This window comes from Solanum verrucosum, unplaced genomic scaffold, assembly GCF_900185275.1.
Source record: "Solanum verrucosum unplaced genomic scaffold, falcon-dt-bn FXZP01000261.1, whole genome shotgun sequence".
Classification (NCBI taxonomy): domain Eukaryota; kingdom Viridiplantae; phylum Streptophyta; class Magnoliopsida; order Solanales; family Solanaceae; genus Solanum; species Solanum verrucosum.
This window is the reverse complement of record NW_026019969.1, coordinates 9,392,010-9,408,806: the sequence shown is the minus strand read 5'-3', so window position 1 is coordinate 9,408,806 and position 16,797 is coordinate 9,392,010. Positions and strand designations below refer to the sequence as shown.

Genomic DNA, 16,797 nt, shown 5'->3' with positions numbered 1-16,797 from the left:
ACTATTACCAAAGGAGCCTCAAAGTCTTGATTAACATTATATGGCTTACGTGATGTATTATCAAGGAGAACAAAGAACAAAGTGTTGGTTGCCTAACTGTTTAAGTTCTCCGCAACTTTCAACCTCATAACATAATAATACTAAAATAAACTTTTGACAAGTAAACCAAATCAACAATACACACAACTAAACCAAATCTACAACTGTCACAATTAAACAATATTGATATTAGAAAGGTAGCTCTTTGGAGTCGTTACGATTGTTGTCTAACAACTATTAAGAGTACAAAAATCAGCAAAAGAATCAGTTGTTTAGAGTCATTACGATAGTTGTGTAACAATCATTAAGAGTACAAAAATCAGCAAAAACACTAGTAGTTTGGAGTCATTGTTTCATTTTCTCCTTACATAACACTTAAGACAGTAAATACAAAACAAATCCTACATCCCCTTGCCCCCTATAGGCTTAAGTTTGCCAATTTTTCTCTCCCTTGTAGCTTGTAACTGGTTCGAAGTCATTGCTTCTTTCCCTTTTCAAGTTACTTTTTTTGGTGAATATGGAAGGTTGGTCGGTATTGATATACCATCGTGATCTCCCTGGAAAGTTATCTTTCTTGTCCCAGTATTTATCTTTGTCAATCTTTCATGAAGTCCAAAATTACTTTCAGACACCACTTTAGGATATAAAGTAGGGTCTGAATCATGCCCTGCTACAATAGAGGTCTGGCTAGAGATCTGACTTGAACCAGGAACAGGAATGAAGAAACATACACTTTCTTGAGTGTTTTCTGATTCTATCAAAGGCACATTATGAGATTCTTGAGAGTTTTCTTCATCTTGGAAGACGTCCTCGTGTTTATCATTGAGCTACATAGAGAAAAAAAATTAAATGATGATCGTTAGATACAAAAAGGGAACACATTTATAAAGTTACGATTGTTACCAATGGACATTTTCTTCTGTTATGATTTGGTTTACCACAATAACCACAAGTCATTAACATTCCTTTTCTAGAAGCTGACCAAACCCCCTGCCTATTTTTAGCCTCATCCTTCTCTCTTGTTCTCTTCATCTTTAGTCTACCAACCATCTTAGCTAAAGTAGGGGGCTCCATGGCATGGTGCGACTCTATCTTCCAAAAAATTTCACCTCTAACAGGTTCGATCTTGTGCTTATATACCATCAAATATGCTTCCTTAGAATACCACCAGTGTATTTCAGCAATAGGGTCAATTTTTTTATGGATAAATGCTTTTATGGCATGAGGACATGGTATTCTAGATAAGTCTCATACTCTGCATGAGCATCTTTTAAGTTCTATATTGATTGTATGTCTATCCACACCCTCGGTCACTTCATATCCACAACCCTCATTAAACTCAACCTTACATCGTTGGGCAAAGATCCTGTAGTCATTAAAGAGATGCGTTGCATGTGGTGAAAACTCATTCTTCCAACTTTTAACTTCGGCCTCATGCTTCCTTAACATGATCATTACCTATACAACAATAATCGAAAACAAAAAAAATGAACCAGCTAATGTTGCACGAACTGAAAAAACAGAAATTTAAAACACCTTAAAACAAATATCTAAAATTCTGATTATTACTCTAAACTAGCAGTTTGATTTAAAGTAGATTAAAAGCGCGATCAAATGGATTAATTTTTCATCATAAACGCTACTGGAATCAAAATGATAACACTTTTAACACTTGTTATAACTCAAGTTAAAAACTTTTTCAGTAGCTTAAAACACTTTTTCCTCTTCAAGTTAGAACTTATTCCAATAGCTTAATACATAAATCTAAAAGAATTAACACTTGTTCATATCAGCTATTATGGAATTTAAACGGTTAAATTTTCTAACCTTCACCCTTATTTCTTCAAGCATCTTTATGATTGGTTTTTGTCTGGCCTCTACAATCCATGAGTTGAAGGACTCCGTGAAGTTGTTGTCAACCATGAAATTTTTGCATTTGGTGTCAAAATATGCTCTACACCATTTTTCTGGTGAATAGCTCACCAAGGACTTAGTAGCCTTCTTATTCAACTCACCCATTTTTGTCAGCTGATCTTTGAACTCCTCCTCATATGTACTCCAAGCACACCACCAAAGAAGCTTTTTCAACTCCCCACTTCTGTAATTTTTGCTCCAATTAGCTTCAATATGCCTAACACACCATCGATGATTTGCTTGTGGGCATACATTAGTAACAACATTTAATAAACCCTTCAAAAACATAAATTCAGATTAGTTGCAGAATAATGTACATGAAAACTAGCTAAGAAAAGATGAAATGAACTTAAAATAAAGATACCTTTTGCATATATGATATAAAAGTGACATTTTCACCCGACTTTAAATCCAAAGAATGCTTCAGCAGCTCTAGAAACCAGTTTCAAGTTCTTTTAGTTTCTTTATCTACTACGGCCCAAGCAAGTGGATAGAAATGGTTACTTGAATCTTGTCCCATTGCGACTAACATTATTCCCTTACTTTTTCCTTTTAAAAAGGTGTCATCTAGCTCTATAAAAGGTCGTAAACCTCCTTTCCAGCCTTCATTTAATGCCTGAAAGCATATATACAGCCTTAAAAATCTTCTTTTGCCTTATTCCATAGCATCTCTTGACAAATTGATCACTACATCAGTTCCTGGATTACTCATCCTCAATTCTTGTGCGTATGCCTCCAACTTGTTATAATCATCCGCGTAACTACCATCTAATTTGTCTAAGACAAGCCTCTTAACTCTCTTCAATTTTGACTCATTCACTTCAAGATCCAAAACAGAATCCAAGTGCTCCTTCATGTCTTTAATCTTTAATGCAGGATTATTCTGAACTTTCTTCTTAAAATATTGAGATAAAATCTCAGTTTTAGCTCTCCTGTTCTCAGAAGTCTCATAACATGTGTGTTCTTGATTTAAGGTCTTGATCTTAAAACCTTGATCTTTCCCATCCTTGTAAATGGAGCATCGAAAGGGACAATCAAGAACACAACAATAAGTAACTCTACCTTTGTCGCTTTTCTTTACTCTAATATCCCTCTTATTTGCAACAACATAGAAGTCTATAACTTGTTTAGCTTCCTTGAGATTGCTAAAGGTCATACCATACTTCAAATCCTTGTACTTGTCTAATTTTTCATTGATATCAAGTTCTTTTTGCGTTTTATAACTCTCCAACTCTTCACTATCGTAGTCGCTAGACACAGTTTCACCATTTTCCTCTTCCTCACTACTATCACAATATGTTCCAACTTCTATAACATTGTCACATTTATGGTAATGAATGATGTTTGGAACTAACCCAAGCTCCTCTTTATAGTTATCTACTGCAAAAAAGTTCACTACCTTGAAATTGTCAGATAATAAATTCTGAAGAGTTCTAATGCCTTCATCCCCTCGATCACATAGAAACCACTAGATAGGGCTGTAAATAGAAGTTGTCGTACTTCACTAAAAGCTAATTTTTCTTTAAATTCTCGACAGACATCAATGTAAGACAACAAGTCAACTTCGTAACCTCTCCATACGTGAATCAATTTTTTATGGTATACCAGTTGTGGTTTTCGAAAACATTGTCCCCCATAATTAAAAATCAGATCAACATGTTCAACCATTCTTGAATTGAGTCAATATGCAACACAACAAAAAAAGGAGAGAGCCCACATCAGACAATACTCAGTGTAATAAAATATAAAATATAATATGTATAAATAAAACATATAATCGAGAAAAGACATGGACCCCCACTAGCAGTTAAAAACTCTAAATTAATGAAAACAGAGACAAATAAAAGAAAAGGGGCATGGACCACTGCAACTAACACAACGTAAACAAAGCATGAAAAGACTCAAAATACATGATTTTTAACATATACTCTGTAATGTAAAAGAGGAAAACATTACCTTAGTCGCAGAGTAATGAAATCAACTGAGCGAAAAATTGAAGAAACAAAAAAGTATCATCTGAAGAGCATAACTAGAAGGTGTTGTGATTTGCAACCCTAAACCTTCATCCTCGGCGGCTGCTACAAAATAAATAGCTGAGAATCGTGCTAAAAAGGAGTTCAAGGATATGTTAGGTTAATGTGTAAATGGGTTTGTGGGTGGGTTTTTGTCTTTTTTAGTATAGATGGGTCGGGTCGTTGGGATGGATTTAAAAAAAATAGGTGGACCAATAAGATGAAGCCATTTGTCTAATTTAATGACTCAACATTTGCCATGTCACCGGCTGTTAAAAAAGGGCAATTTTAAACCTTAAAAAAATATTGAGGGCATTTTTAAACCAAAAGGTGGAAGGAGGGCATTTTTGAACCATTTGGAATACGTTAAGGGCATTTTTAACCCTTTTCCCTTTATTTATTTCCTGAAAATATTCTCCTCTATTTTGGTAAATAAAAAATATTTCTGATTCATATTACTTGTTGTATTTATAATTTTTCACCTTCCTTAATATAATTGGCATACGAGATGTGTGGCAATGAGGAAACACCAATGAGTTGGTTTTACTTTAGTAGTACCAAAAAATGTTTTGGGGTTGAGTCGTGTTGGTGTATATGCATTTTATTATTTATTAAAATAAAAAAGTAAGGGTATATGTTAGTGGGTATAAATTATAGTAAAAGACGAGTATTAGTTCTTGTAACTTATATGACCATAAGTTTTTGTAACTTTCACGGTCATTAGTTTCTTGTAATTCATATGATCATTAATTTCTCATAACTTATATGACATCTATCACATTTATCTACACATCATTCTACCTGTTTGATTATATACAAGACTTTTTCACCTATAAATAGTGGTGTTTATTCCTTTATGAAGTATCTCACGAGAGATGAGAAATGTGAAATAATATTATAGTGTGTAGTGAAGGAGAGAGTTCAGACAAAGAAAATATTTTTTAAGTCTTCAACTATATATAAAAGAGAGTATTAATATGTTGAAGGAATATTGCGTTATTTTTGTGGAGTATTGGACTCTTCAACTAAATCAATTCGGAGTTGCTTGAGTTGTACGACGTTGTTGGACTATTGTATCCTGGAGGGGACAAGTCAAGAGTGAAATTGTTGGATCGATGTAGATTATGCAGCAGTGGCTTGCATCCCCTTAAGGAGAACGAAATATCTGCGTCTCAACCTATAGATTTGTTTATTCATTTTGTCATTTTATTTTCAACTGAAATTTATCTGTGGTAAATTACACTAACAAGTTGTTATAACAAAGGTGAGAAAGATCAATTGAAAGAAATAAAAAAGCATATGTGAAATTATCGAAATTCAATCGAATTTATGAGCAACAAATGACTTGGGACAATGTCGTGACAAAAGTAGGTGATTGCTTTGAAACAACAATTGACGGGGAAGTTGTAAGACAATTGTTTCATACTTTCTTAGTGAGTACATTTTTTATTGTGGTTCGACAAGAGGACCATCTTGTGAAAAAAAAAGAGGAAAAACTACCTATATAGACATACTATACTATCATATATACATATTTTATCTCTACTTTAAAAATATTATATAGAGTACCACTTTTTAATAAATATACCATATATTTAAAAAAATTAAATCAGATACACAATTCCTTAAAAAATGGTAGCAAATAATTATCTTAAAATTACATCTCCTTAATAAGTGGGACATTAATAATTCAAATTAATTTTATCTCTCTTCAATTCAGCCGCTTCCCTCCCCAATCCCAAAACGATTGTATCCTATTCACACTATCCTACCCTCACCCCTTCTTCCCCACTCCCACACGTATCCCTCATTACCCCTTGTAATGATTGTAGGATCTGACTCTTAAAGTTTAAACAAGACGCAATGGAAGTTAACCAGATACATGTATGGGTACATTTTTTTCTACTTCAATTTTTAATATATTGTTATGCTTATCAAAGATTCATGGTTTAGGACCTGTAAACTTTTTTTGGCAAACCACATAAATCCCACTAGTTTAGTTCTTAATTATTAAGATTCTCAATAGTTTCAAATATTGCTTCCTCTACCATATTTCATGCTTTTTGATACATGAGTCTGAATTCATGAGATACATATATCTGTCGAATTTTAAAATTGAGATACAAAATTTATTTATTTAAATTGATTGGTTGTAACTGATTTCCTTAATTAGAGGAGTAATTGAGGATTTTCAAAATACATAGATAATTAATTTCATTTTATTATTCTTTGAAATAGTAAATTCATTAATATTATTAATATAAGATAAAAACATGTATATCTTGGTAATGTAAATTTGATTAATTTCAAAGTATTACTCTTAAAATAATAAATTCATTAATGTGATGTATCTATTATCGATATATGATGTATCTAATAAACTAAACACTTAGATGCATGAGTGTCATACAAGTACATTCATATGTATCATAGAAGTATCTAACATTAGTTTCATGTATTTAATTTGTTATATGTATCTAGTATTAATTTTAGGTATCTATTTATATATATATCTAATATTAATTTCATGTATCTTTTATATGTATCTAGTATTAATTTGATGTATCAAGTATCAATTGCATATGTTATATCCAAAAATATGTATCTCGAATACGAGTTAATATCACAAAAGGTCACTCAACTTTGAGAATTTTTCTAGTAAAGTCATTAAACTTTATTTTGTATCAATAAAATCATTCAACTTAGATGTTTGTATCAATAAAATCAGTCAACTAAATTTATCATTAATTATATACTATATGATACTCTTTTTATTTATTTACATGCAATTAGATCCAAATTCATTCACAATTCTATGGATTAACCCAATTAAAAAACGCAACACTTGTTTACTTAATTATATCGTGCTCATTGGATTGGCAGAGCTGTTAAACTTGTCTCTGTTTTCATCTTGATATTTCATAGCCTGACTGAGAGTGGATCCAATGAAAGATAACTAGCAGCAATCTGCAACGACAGAGCTGGCAGTAAGCTAATAAACTTGCCCCCTGTTAACCACCGTTTGTGGGTTTGTAGATTGATAGAGCAGAGAAGTTTATACATGAAAGAGTGCTATACCATACTTTTTTGGTGCTTTAGCTGATCGTACTGTTCTTTGGGAAGACCATGAACTGAAGGGGTTTGGAATGCATAGATTGTCAAGTAACAAAACATAGTTTTTTTTTAATTGGGTTAATGAGTAGAATTATGAATAAATTTGGGTCTAGTTATATATGAATTAATAAAAACAATGTCATATATTTAATTTATTAATAAATTTAGTTAAGTGATTTTATTGATACAAATATGTAAGTTGAGTGGTTTTATTGATGCAAAACAAAGTTCAATGACTTTACTAGATAAATTCTTAAAGTTGAGTGACATTTTGAGATATTAACTCTCTCGAATACATAGTAAACATATACATCTAATTATGTGTATCTAAATATGAAATATACAAAAAGAAGAAGCATATACATCTAATTATGTGTAACTGAATTTCATACGTTATATCCAAAAACATGTATCTCAAATACATAATAAGCATATACATTTAATTATGTGTATCTAACTATGAAATGTAGCTGAAACACATAAATTTAAGAGCAAATCATGACTGTAGAGTATGTCGTATCATTAATATCATGGTGTTGTTAAAAATCATGTATCCGAAATTAAATGGTGGATACATATACATGTTCAGATACCCCACATTAAATGCTAGAGATTAAAATTAATGCCTTAATGTTTGTTTGTACGTAATATGAAATTTTAAATTAAAATAGTCATATAATTATTTCTGACAAATCTTTACTTGCCAACTAAATGTAAATATTTCTTTTAAAAAATCATTAAAAATCCAATTTTGAAAAAAAAAACATTTAATTTGGTGCCAAATCAAGTTGACGCATGCCGACGAAGTTCCCGGCAATGTAGACAAGCAAAGCCCCGTCAGCACTCAGCCCCACAATAATAGAAAGTCACAATATTCCCTTGAGTTTTCTCTTCAAAATATATATAAACCAAAACCCTCAACTCCCGCCGCAGGGTTTCTCTCCTCCGCACTCCGCAGCCGCTTTCACCCTTACAGAAAAGCTCGAAGGGATCGAAGAGAGAGCCATGGCGCAGTCACTGGAACTATTATTGATTCAATTTCTGATGCCTGACAATGATGCTAGAAGACAAGCTGAGGATCAAATAAAGCGTCTTGCAAAGGATCCTCAGGTGGTTCCATCACTGATTCATCATCTCCGTACTGCCAAAACGCCTAATGTTAGGCAGCTTGCGGCGGTACTTCTCCGTAAGAAGATCACTGGTCACTGGGCTAAGCTATCTCCTCAACACCGTCAGCTTGTGAAACAGTCCTTAATTGAGAGCATCACTATGGAACACAGGTCCTTTGATTCATTTCTCTCACTTTTTAGTTTCAACTGCACTAGTTTTTTTCCCGTATTCAGTGCAGTAATTGGACGATACATTTTGCTATTTATTGATGATCAGTATTGTGAGTATATTTGCCGCAACTAATTTTCTAGGCGCTCTATGGAGGTTTGCATGCGCTTTTGTATCCGCATCTTTTTTCAAAAAAATTACTTACTTTATAAAGTCTGCTGGACTAGAATGAACCGAGAGTTCGTACAATTCTCCTATTCTTTTTGAGTAATTCAGTTTTCTCTTGTGTCTGAGAATGACTTTCTGATCAGACTATAGAATAAGATTTTGCAGGACTAAGAGACTTTTTGTTGTGAAAGAGTATTTTGACTGATGAAGTCAATGTTGTTAACTGATTATTCTTATAATAATGGATAGAAGAATCACTGATTTTCAAGCAAGCCAATTATAACGGAGTTGTACTTTCTGTGGTAATTTACTCAATGATACACATGTGTGCGTCTGTGTGAGAAAAAAATTTAGATCACACAACCTTTACATTTTTTTTTCTTTCTGGAGATGCATTGAATTGCCTTACTTAGAAGCTGTTACTAGGCCTCCAATGGAAGTTTGAAAAGATGATATTTTGCCTGCAAATTATACTGATCTAATGTGATGATCATTTTTCAGCCCTCCGGTGAGGCGAGCTAGTGCAAATGTGATTAGTATCGTTGCAAAATATGCGGTTCCAGCTGGAGAGTGGTCAGATTTGTTGCCATATTTGTTTCAGTGCAGTCAAAGTGCACAAGAAGATCACAGAGAGGTATCCTATGCTTGATTGTCATCACATGTTTTAGTTAGATGAACACTTGATATGGTCCCTTTCTTTTCAATTACTACAATGTAGCTTCTGGGTTGGCATAAAGGATTAGTTTCTTACATGCTATGCAAAAATGTTGATTGCTGTATGCCAATAAAATTCCTTGCAATTGCTAGATTTTATCATTCCAAGGCTATTATAGAAGTATAGTGATACCCTTATGTTACAATTTCATTTAACCATTTGTAAATGCCAAGTATAAGTGTAAGCATCCCTACCCTCTCGAAAATAGTACTTAATTTTCCCCTCAGACAGAGTATGCCACTTCATACTGAAAATTCAAAGTATTTGGCAGTTTCAGCAGACTGGTAGCTTTATTCTGAATTCAAGTAACACTGAGGTAGAATGCCTGTTAAACCTTTGTCAGTTCCTTTTACCTTCCCTAATGAGGAACATTCGATAGAACTAATGAAAAAAAGGGATTGACGACATGGGGCTGTGGAGTGCCCAATTGGGAAGTGAGTATAGGCCATCAAAATGAAACTGTCACTGTCAATTTTTTTTTTATGAAAAGGTAGAGAACTGTTGTCAGTTTTGTCACTACATCTATAAACAGGCTGAAAGAATCGATTCAACATAAGTTTGTATGTTTTGAATTCAATCTGACATGATCAAGGTTTCTTAATTAATACTAATTGTCTGCGTCAGCCATTTTAACTGTTCATGTAACCTCTTTTGCGTGAGCATCAGTTAATCATTAATCCATGTAAAGAAAATGTTGTTGTCATCAATCTTCCCCTTCCTTTGGATTGGGATAATAATGATTTTACCCGCTGTTCCACTTTCTGCAATTATCTGTAGGATCATGTATTTTAGTGGACTGATGGGTTGTTCCATTGTTTTGATGATGCAAGGTGGCTTTAATTCTTTTCAGTTCCTTGACTGAAACTATTGGGAATTCTTTTCAACCATATTTTGCTGATTTGCAATCATTGCTGCTCAAGTGCCTTCAAGACGAAACAAGTAATCGTGTCAGAGTTGCCGCTCTTAAGTAATGTTTGTTTGGAAATCTTTAGAATTGCTGAATTTCTTGATCCAGAAACTACATATTATAATTCCTAACCGCAAGTGGAATTAAATCATGTTAACAGGGCAGTTGGATCTTTTCTAGAGTTCACTCATGATGAGGCAGAAGTGGTGAGTATGGTTTGTTCATTATGCTATCTTATGGCTCATGCAGCTTCTCCATGTTTCAAATTATTGTAACATTTTTTTTTTTAAAAATGCGTAAATATTGTTTAGAACAAATGTGGTGTAGAGACGGGACATTGGGTGAAATTGTTAGGATCACATGAAATCTTTTTGAGCCTTGAGAATAATTAACAATGTTTGTAAGTTTTTAAATATCTCAACTGCCATTTTATCCTGAGAATGTGTCTGCTCCTGTTTCCTACCTGCAGATCAAATTTCGAGAGTTTATCCCTAGCATTTTGAATGTGTCAAGGCAGTGTCTTGCTTCAGGCGATGAAGATGTTGCTGTGCTTGCTTTTGAAATATTTGATGAGCTAATAGAATCTCCGGCGCCTCTACTTGGGGATTCAGTTAAAGCTATAGTTCAGTTTTCTCTTGAAGTTTGCTCAAGTCCAAATTTGGAGTCGAACACACGGCATCAGGTGGGAACATGATATGGTTGCAGCTTAGTGAAACTGTTGGTACTCGGATGATGTGATGTTTGCACAATGTTTTTGCCTGTTCGACGTCTGTTACTGGTTCTCAAGTGTTTTACTTTGAATTGTTGGTTCATTTTTCAGGCTATTCAAATAATCTCATGGCTAGCAAAGTACAAGGCGAATTCTCTTAAAAAGTATAAGCTAGTAACACCAATTTTGCAAGTTATGTGTCCATTGCTTGCTGAGTCTACAGACAGGAATGAAGATGATGATCTTGCTCCAGACCGAGCTGCTGCAGAAGTAATTGATACCATGGCTCTGAATTTGTCTAAACATGTGTTTCCACCTGTTCTTGAGTTTGCTTCTTTAAGCAGTCAAAGTCCAAATGGGAAGTTTCGGGAAGCTTCGGTTACTTCTTTAGGTGTCATATCTGAGGGTTGTTTGGAACTTATGAAGAACAAACTGGAACCTATTCTACACATTGTCTTGGGGTCTCTGAGAGATCCTGAACAAATGGTGAGAGGAGCTGCTTCATTTGCCTTGGGCCAATTTGCTGAGTATCTGCAACCCGAGATAGTTTCTCACTATGAAAGTGTCCTCCCATGCATTTTAAATGCTGTCGAGGATGTATCTGATGAAGTTAAGGTGCGAACATGCTAAGTAATAGTTAAGTCCTTCCACTGGTTCCTATTTCTTCAAAAATGGTTTCTGTTCTTGTGCAGGAGAAGTCTTACTATGCATTGGCCGCATTTTGTGAGAACATGGGTGAAGAAATTCTTCCTTTCCTGGATCCTTTGATGGGAAAATTACTTGGTGCTCTCCAAAGTAGCCCTCGTAATTTGCAGGAAACTTGCATGGTAAGTTTCTTTTCAGATGCTTAAAAATAGGTTTAGTCTGAAGTTGCGTCACCTTGTGACAACGTATTTTCTCCTTTTATTGCAGTCTGCTATTGGTTCAGTTGCATCTGCTGCTGAACAAGCATTTGTGCCCTATGCTGAAAGAGTTCTAGAGTTGATGAAAGTTTTCATGGTGCTTACAAATGATGAAGACCTCCTTTCACGAGCTAGGGCTACTGAATTGGTTGGGATAGTTGCAATGTCTGTTGGCAGGACAAGAATGGAACCAGTTTTGCCGCCATTCATTGAAGCTGCAATTTCAGTGAGAAACTTTATAAGCTCTCACATTTAGGATTGCTTTCAAATTTACAAACAATTCTTGATAGGTTTTGATGCTATCAGGGTTTTGGTTTGGAGTTTAGTGAGCTTCGGGAATACACTCATGGTTTCTTTAGCAATATAGCGGAAATTTTAGATGAAGGATTTGCTCAGGTATCACGGATGATTGGATTTTTATACATTACATGCTGTTTTTACTTCTATAACCTTTTTTTTTTTTTTTGGAAACAGTACCTTCCACATGTCGTTCCTCTGGCATTCAACTCCTGCAACCTAGATGATGGTTCTGCTGTTGATATTGATGATTCTGATGAAGATGAAAATGTTCATGGATTTGGCGGTGTGTCATCAGATGATGAAGCACATGATGAACCTAGGGTTCGTAATATCAGTATAAGAACTGGTGTATTAGATGAAAAGGCAGCTGCAACTCAAGCCCTTGGCTTATTTGCTTTACATACAAAGGGTTCTTATGCACCGTATCCTTTTCTCAATACATACATAAAGCTTATCTTGTATGACATTGATGCTAATGGTGTTCTGGATTCCTTAATGTATTTCAAGTTACTTGGAAGAGTCATTTAAGATTTTAGTGAGGCATTCTAGCTATTTCCATGAGGACGTTCGAATGCAAGCCATTATTTCTCTCAAATGTGAGTAGCAAGGGGCTGCTTTCTCTGTTGATTTTTTATCTTAATGTTAGCATTTTGCTGTATGAATGCTTGACCTGGGGTATATATGTTTGTATGTTGTATAACATGTCAGTCTGTCTATAGCTATTTCATTTGTTATTACAAACTTGATTTGAATATCTCTATGTGATTAAGTATACAGGGTTTATGATATAAATATCTGATACTTGTTTTAACTTTTAAATACTGTGGTAATTTATAAGATGATGCTATTTTATTTTCAAATTTACTATTGCAAGCTAAAGCTAGTCCATAAGTGCTCTTTTCTGGATCTCTTTGATTGCAGATATTGTGATAGCTACACAAGCAGCATTGCAAGGTCATAATGTGAGTAATGATCTATCTCCGTCCATCATTGTTGTATTTAGTTTATCATTTATAATTTTGCATGCAGTTGATGCTTTTTGTCGATAGGCCTTTTCCAATGGATGTTTTACAGCTGTAAAGTTCTAGTGATGCATCTGCTGTGATAATTTATGAATTTTCATATTTGTTGTGTCAATCTGCTGAAGATTTGTGTGAATCATATGTTATTCTTAAGTAGTGCTATAGGTTACGTGCCATAAGCCTGATACGCAACACATTTTCTGTGTTTTTTTCCGACGGGCTCTTCTTTGAGTTAGTCAAGTTTGCTTAGCTTTCTCCTTGCTATTTCTGCGTTAAAACTGAGGGGGTTATCTAGATTACAATAAATTTAATAGAGAAAACCCACAAGGCTTAACAAAGATCCTAGGAATCTATTTGTGGTTAGTTTGTATTGTTAGAGTGTTCCATTTCCTTGACAGCACTGTCTTGCAAGACCTTTACTTCAAGAACTGCTCCCCACCCTCAAAATAAATGTAGAAGTTGAGGTATTAAATGACTACTTTTTGTGCTATTAAATATGCAGTGATACTGTTAAAGCTTGAAGTAATGCACTGCAAGTACAGGATAGAAACGAGCATTTAAAACTCATTTAGTATAAGTTGAGCCATTGAAGCAATTGTGCTGTCTTAGGCTGAAGTTCACACATTTTCCGATTTAATTAGCATGTTCATTTAAGCTTTCAATGAAATGAGTGTGATGTATGATAATATCTCTGATGTTAATGACTGCTTCATTTCTTTTTTTCCCTCTTTGGCAGGAGGGAATGACAAAGACAAAAGAAGTTCTTGGTATGATTTATCTTCTTCGTGTCAGTCATATAATCTGTTACAAATATATCATTTCGGTGTTTAAATGTTTTGCTTTGCAGATACTGTGATGAAAATTTATATAAAGACAATGATTGAAGATGATGACAAAGAAGTTGTTGCGCAAGCTTGTATGGCTGTTGCTGACATCGTGAAGGATTTTGGTTACATGGCTGTTGAGCCCTGTAAGTGTGCACACTTTAATTCCTTCAGGTCCTCCAGTCAATAAAATTAAATTTAGGATTAACTTGTTTTCCCCATCTTTATAGATATCACTCAGCTTGTTGAGGCAACTGTAGTTCTGTTACGAGAGCAGTCTGCATGTCAGCTCGTAGAATCAGATAGTGAAGTTGATGATGACGACACTGAACATGACGAAGTGCTAATGGATGCTGTTTCTGATCTCCTCCCTGCATTCGCAAAGGCCATGGGTTCTCATTTTGCTCCAATCTTTTCAAAGCTGTTCGAACCTTTGATGAAATTTGCAGTAAGTTTGGGACCCCCCTCCCTGTCCGTACAATTCTTTTGTCAAGTTCTTTTCTGTTCTTTGCCGTAGAGATTAGCTTTAGTCGCAGAGTTTCATGCCATAACCTCTGCAACTGCAGAAAGCATCGCGCCCATCTCAAGATCGGACCATGGTCGTTGCAACCCTTGCAGAAGTTGCTCAACACATGGGTGCTCCTATTGGTGGCTATATTGATGTAAAATTCTGAAAACTAGTTAATTGGTTCTTTTCTTCCCCTCTCCAACACACACACACACATTTTTTGATAGTTCTGCAACTGAATTGGGGAATATTAATCCTGCTTCAGACTGTGATGTCCCTGGTACTTAAAGAATTAGCTTCAGCGGATGCTACAAACCGAAGGAATGCAGCATTTTGTGTTGGCGAGTTGTGCAAAAATGGTGGTGATGCTGCTTTGAAGTATGCTTTCGGTTGCATACCTTGTTTACCATCTACTTCTGTACCTAATATATGTTCTGAGTTTGTGGGGTTGTAGCCACTGATTATTTACCATTTACCTTCTTTGTTGGCACATCTAAATCTGATTTATTCACTTTATTCTAGATATTATGGAGATGCCTTGCGTGGCCTTTACCCATTATTTGGCGAAGCTGAGCCAGATAATGCAGTGAGAGACAATGCTGCTGGTGCGGTGGCAAGGATGATAATGGTTCATCCAGAGACAATCCCACTGAATCAGGTGGAGAATTTGACGTTTCTATTGTTTTTAACTTTGAAGGTTTCCCTCTATTTGCCATGGTCGTTATATGTTGTTGTACTTTCTTTAGGTGCTACCTGTTTTCTTGAAAGTTCTTCCTCTAAAAGAAGATCATGAAGAGTCCATGGCTGTCTACAGTTGCATATGCAATCTTGTTTTGTCATCTAACTCTCAGGTATTTTCATGTCTCATCTTCTCTGTCACAAAGTCTATCGGAAACAGTCTCTCTACCTTCACAAGGTAGGGGTAAGGCTGCATACACAACACCCTCCCCAGACCCCACTTGTGGGATTACATTGGTATGCTGTTGTATCTTATCTGTCACGTTAGTTATCATTCTTGTTTCCTTTATGTCTTCATCTTCTGTGAAATGTAATATTTAACGCGTCTTTACTTGTTTGTTTTGTGAATATACAGATCTTATCTTTGGTTCCGGAGTTGGTAAATGTTTTTGCCCAGGTTGCCATGTCACCTGTTGAAACCCCTGAAGTCAAGGCTCATGTTGGAAGAGCATTTTCTCACCTAATTTCGATTTATGGTCATCAAATGCAGCCTCTTCTGAGTAATCTTTCACCTGCACATGCTAATGCTCTCGCAACTATTGCACCTCAGAGCTGACATGTAAAGGGCCTTTGAGAAGAGCAAGTTTTATATATTGCGTTCTTGTAATATTTAATATTATCTTATTCATCGGACATGCATCCATGGTGGAAGAGCAGCTAATTAGGCTGATCGCGTCCAGGTATAGTCTTATCTAGACCATTGTTATCATTCTTCCTTCCAACTAAAGATGCAACATACATGTCATCGATTGGCAAGTCATGTGTCATTATTTTAATCAATTATCTTTGTGCAAAGACAAGCCTGAGATATCCATAGTTCCATTCTTTTTTTCTCTAATAATGTTTCAGACTTTGAACAAATCATAAAAAGGATGTTTAGTTCTGCTTTCTTTGTCTATTAAAGGTGATTTACTCAAAATTTTGTTATTTTGCAGGCCTGCGTCGTTTTATTTTTTGGTCAGGTGTCAAAGTTTTCCATGGAGATGCAATATCTTCCATTTTGATATATTCTACAGAAGAGTTGTCTTTTCTTTCTACTTTCAGGGTGATGTGATGGAGGAGAAGGGGTGGGGTTTGTTAGCCATTTTTGGATTGTTTTATTTATTTGTTACCAAGTGTCAAAGAAAGAAACTAGGAAAAGAAAAGGCTGGTGGAAGTTATGTTGTGTGAGGTTTATTATACATAGTTGAAAAACTTCAGTGTGTATATCCACAATTCTTTGATGTTTAAGGTGCGGTTGCTGTATAATTTATGACTTGCTATTGTTTGGTACAAAATTTTGTTATAGTGAATGTGTTCAAGTTATAGGTCAAGTTTTTAAATCTTTTGGACCGAATGTGCTAATTAGGCCCAAGTTTGTTGATGGGTTTGGTCTACTGACAAGCAAAGGCGAATCTAGAGGGTATTGAGGGTTTATCCGAACTCATTCACTAAAAAATTATATGGAGTAATATATAAGGTACTTCTTAAACTATATATATATTTTCAAATTTTATATTTTTATCTTTTGGGATCTCTTAGTGAAGTCTGAATCAGCCTCTGACAAGAAATCAGTTGAAAGCAACCCATATGGATCCACTTAAAAAAGTACTTCCTTGGTAACTAATTATTTGTCTATTTTTGAATTGATACACCAATTAAGAAAAT

General features: G+C 34.8%; 3 protein-coding genes across 3 annotated transcripts; 1 reads left to right on the top strand and 2 right to left on the bottom strand.

Moving 5' to 3' along the window:
• Positions 1–392: 392 nt before the first annotated feature.
• LOC125816350 (uncharacterized) lies at positions 393–1,134 on the bottom strand. The gene is made up of 2 exons (XM_049495946.1): positions 943–1,134; positions 393–866 (listed from the first exon to the last, which is right to left on the bottom strand). The coding sequence occupies exons 1-2, from the start codon at positions 1,111–1,113 to the stop codon at positions 534–536; spliced, it is 504 nt and encodes a 167-aa protein (XP_049351903.1). The 5' UTR covers positions 1,114–1,134; the 3' UTR covers positions 393–533.
• Positions 1,135–1,139: 5 nt separating this feature from the next.
• LOC125816355 (uncharacterized) lies at positions 1,140–2,187 on the bottom strand. The gene is made up of 2 exons (XM_049495951.1): positions 1,867–2,187; positions 1,140–1,497 (listed from the first exon to the last, which is right to left on the bottom strand). Exons 1-2 carry the CDS (start codon positions 2,056–2,058, stop codon positions 1,288–1,290), a joined length of 402 nt encoding a protein of 133 aa, XP_049351908.1. The 5' UTR covers positions 2,059–2,187; the 3' UTR covers positions 1,140–1,287.
• Positions 2,188–7,987: 5,800 nt separating this feature from the next.
• On the top strand, positions 7,988–16,457 carry LOC125816321 (uncharacterized). Its single transcript, XM_049495910.1, has 21 exons — positions 7,988–8,359; positions 9,027–9,159; positions 10,071–10,207; positions 10,308–10,353; positions 10,617–10,829; positions 10,968–11,471; positions 11,549–11,683; positions 11,769–11,984; positions 12,065–12,154; positions 12,233–12,480; positions 12,566–12,654; positions 12,980–13,020; positions 13,817–13,847; positions 13,928–14,050; positions 14,135–14,352; positions 14,471–14,566; positions 14,678–14,790; positions 14,935–15,070; positions 15,159–15,263; positions 15,506–15,830; positions 16,086–16,457. The coding sequence occupies exons 1-20, from the start codon at positions 8,085–8,087 to the stop codon at positions 15,704–15,706; spliced, it is 3,150 nt and encodes a 1,049-aa protein (XP_049351867.1). The 5' UTR covers positions 7,988–8,084; the 3' UTR covers positions 15,707–15,830; positions 16,086–16,457.
• The last annotated feature ends 340 nt before the right edge of the window (positions 16,458–16,797 follow it).

Coding starts and splice junctions, on each gene's coding strand:
- LOC125816350 (XM_049495946.1), bottom strand. CDS start 1,113: ATGGAGCCCCCTACTTTAGCTAAGATGGTTGGTAGACTAAAGATGAAG. Junction 867..942: donor ACAGAAGAAAATGTCCATTG/GTAACAATCGTA, acceptor TTCTCTATGTAG/CTCAATGATAAACACGAGGA.
- LOC125816355 (XM_049495951.1), bottom strand. CDS start 2,058: ATGGGTGAGTTGAATAAGAAGGCTACTAAGTCCTTGGTGAGCTATTCA. Junction 1,498..1,866: donor TTGAAGAAATAAGGGTGAAG/GTTAGAAAATTT, acceptor ATTGTTGTATAG/GTAATGATCATGTTAAGGAA.
- LOC125816321 (XM_049495910.1), top strand. CDS start 8,085: ATGGCGCAGTCACTGGAACTATTATTGATTCAATTTCTGATGCCTGAC. Junction 11,985..12,064: donor TCATTGAAGCTGCAATTTCA/GTGAGAAACTTT, acceptor TGATGCTATCAG/GGTTTTGGTTTGGAGTTTAG. Junction 13,021..13,816: donor CAGCATTGCAAGGTCATAAT/GTGAGTAATGAT, acceptor CCTCTTTGGCAG/GAGGGAATGACAAAGACAAA.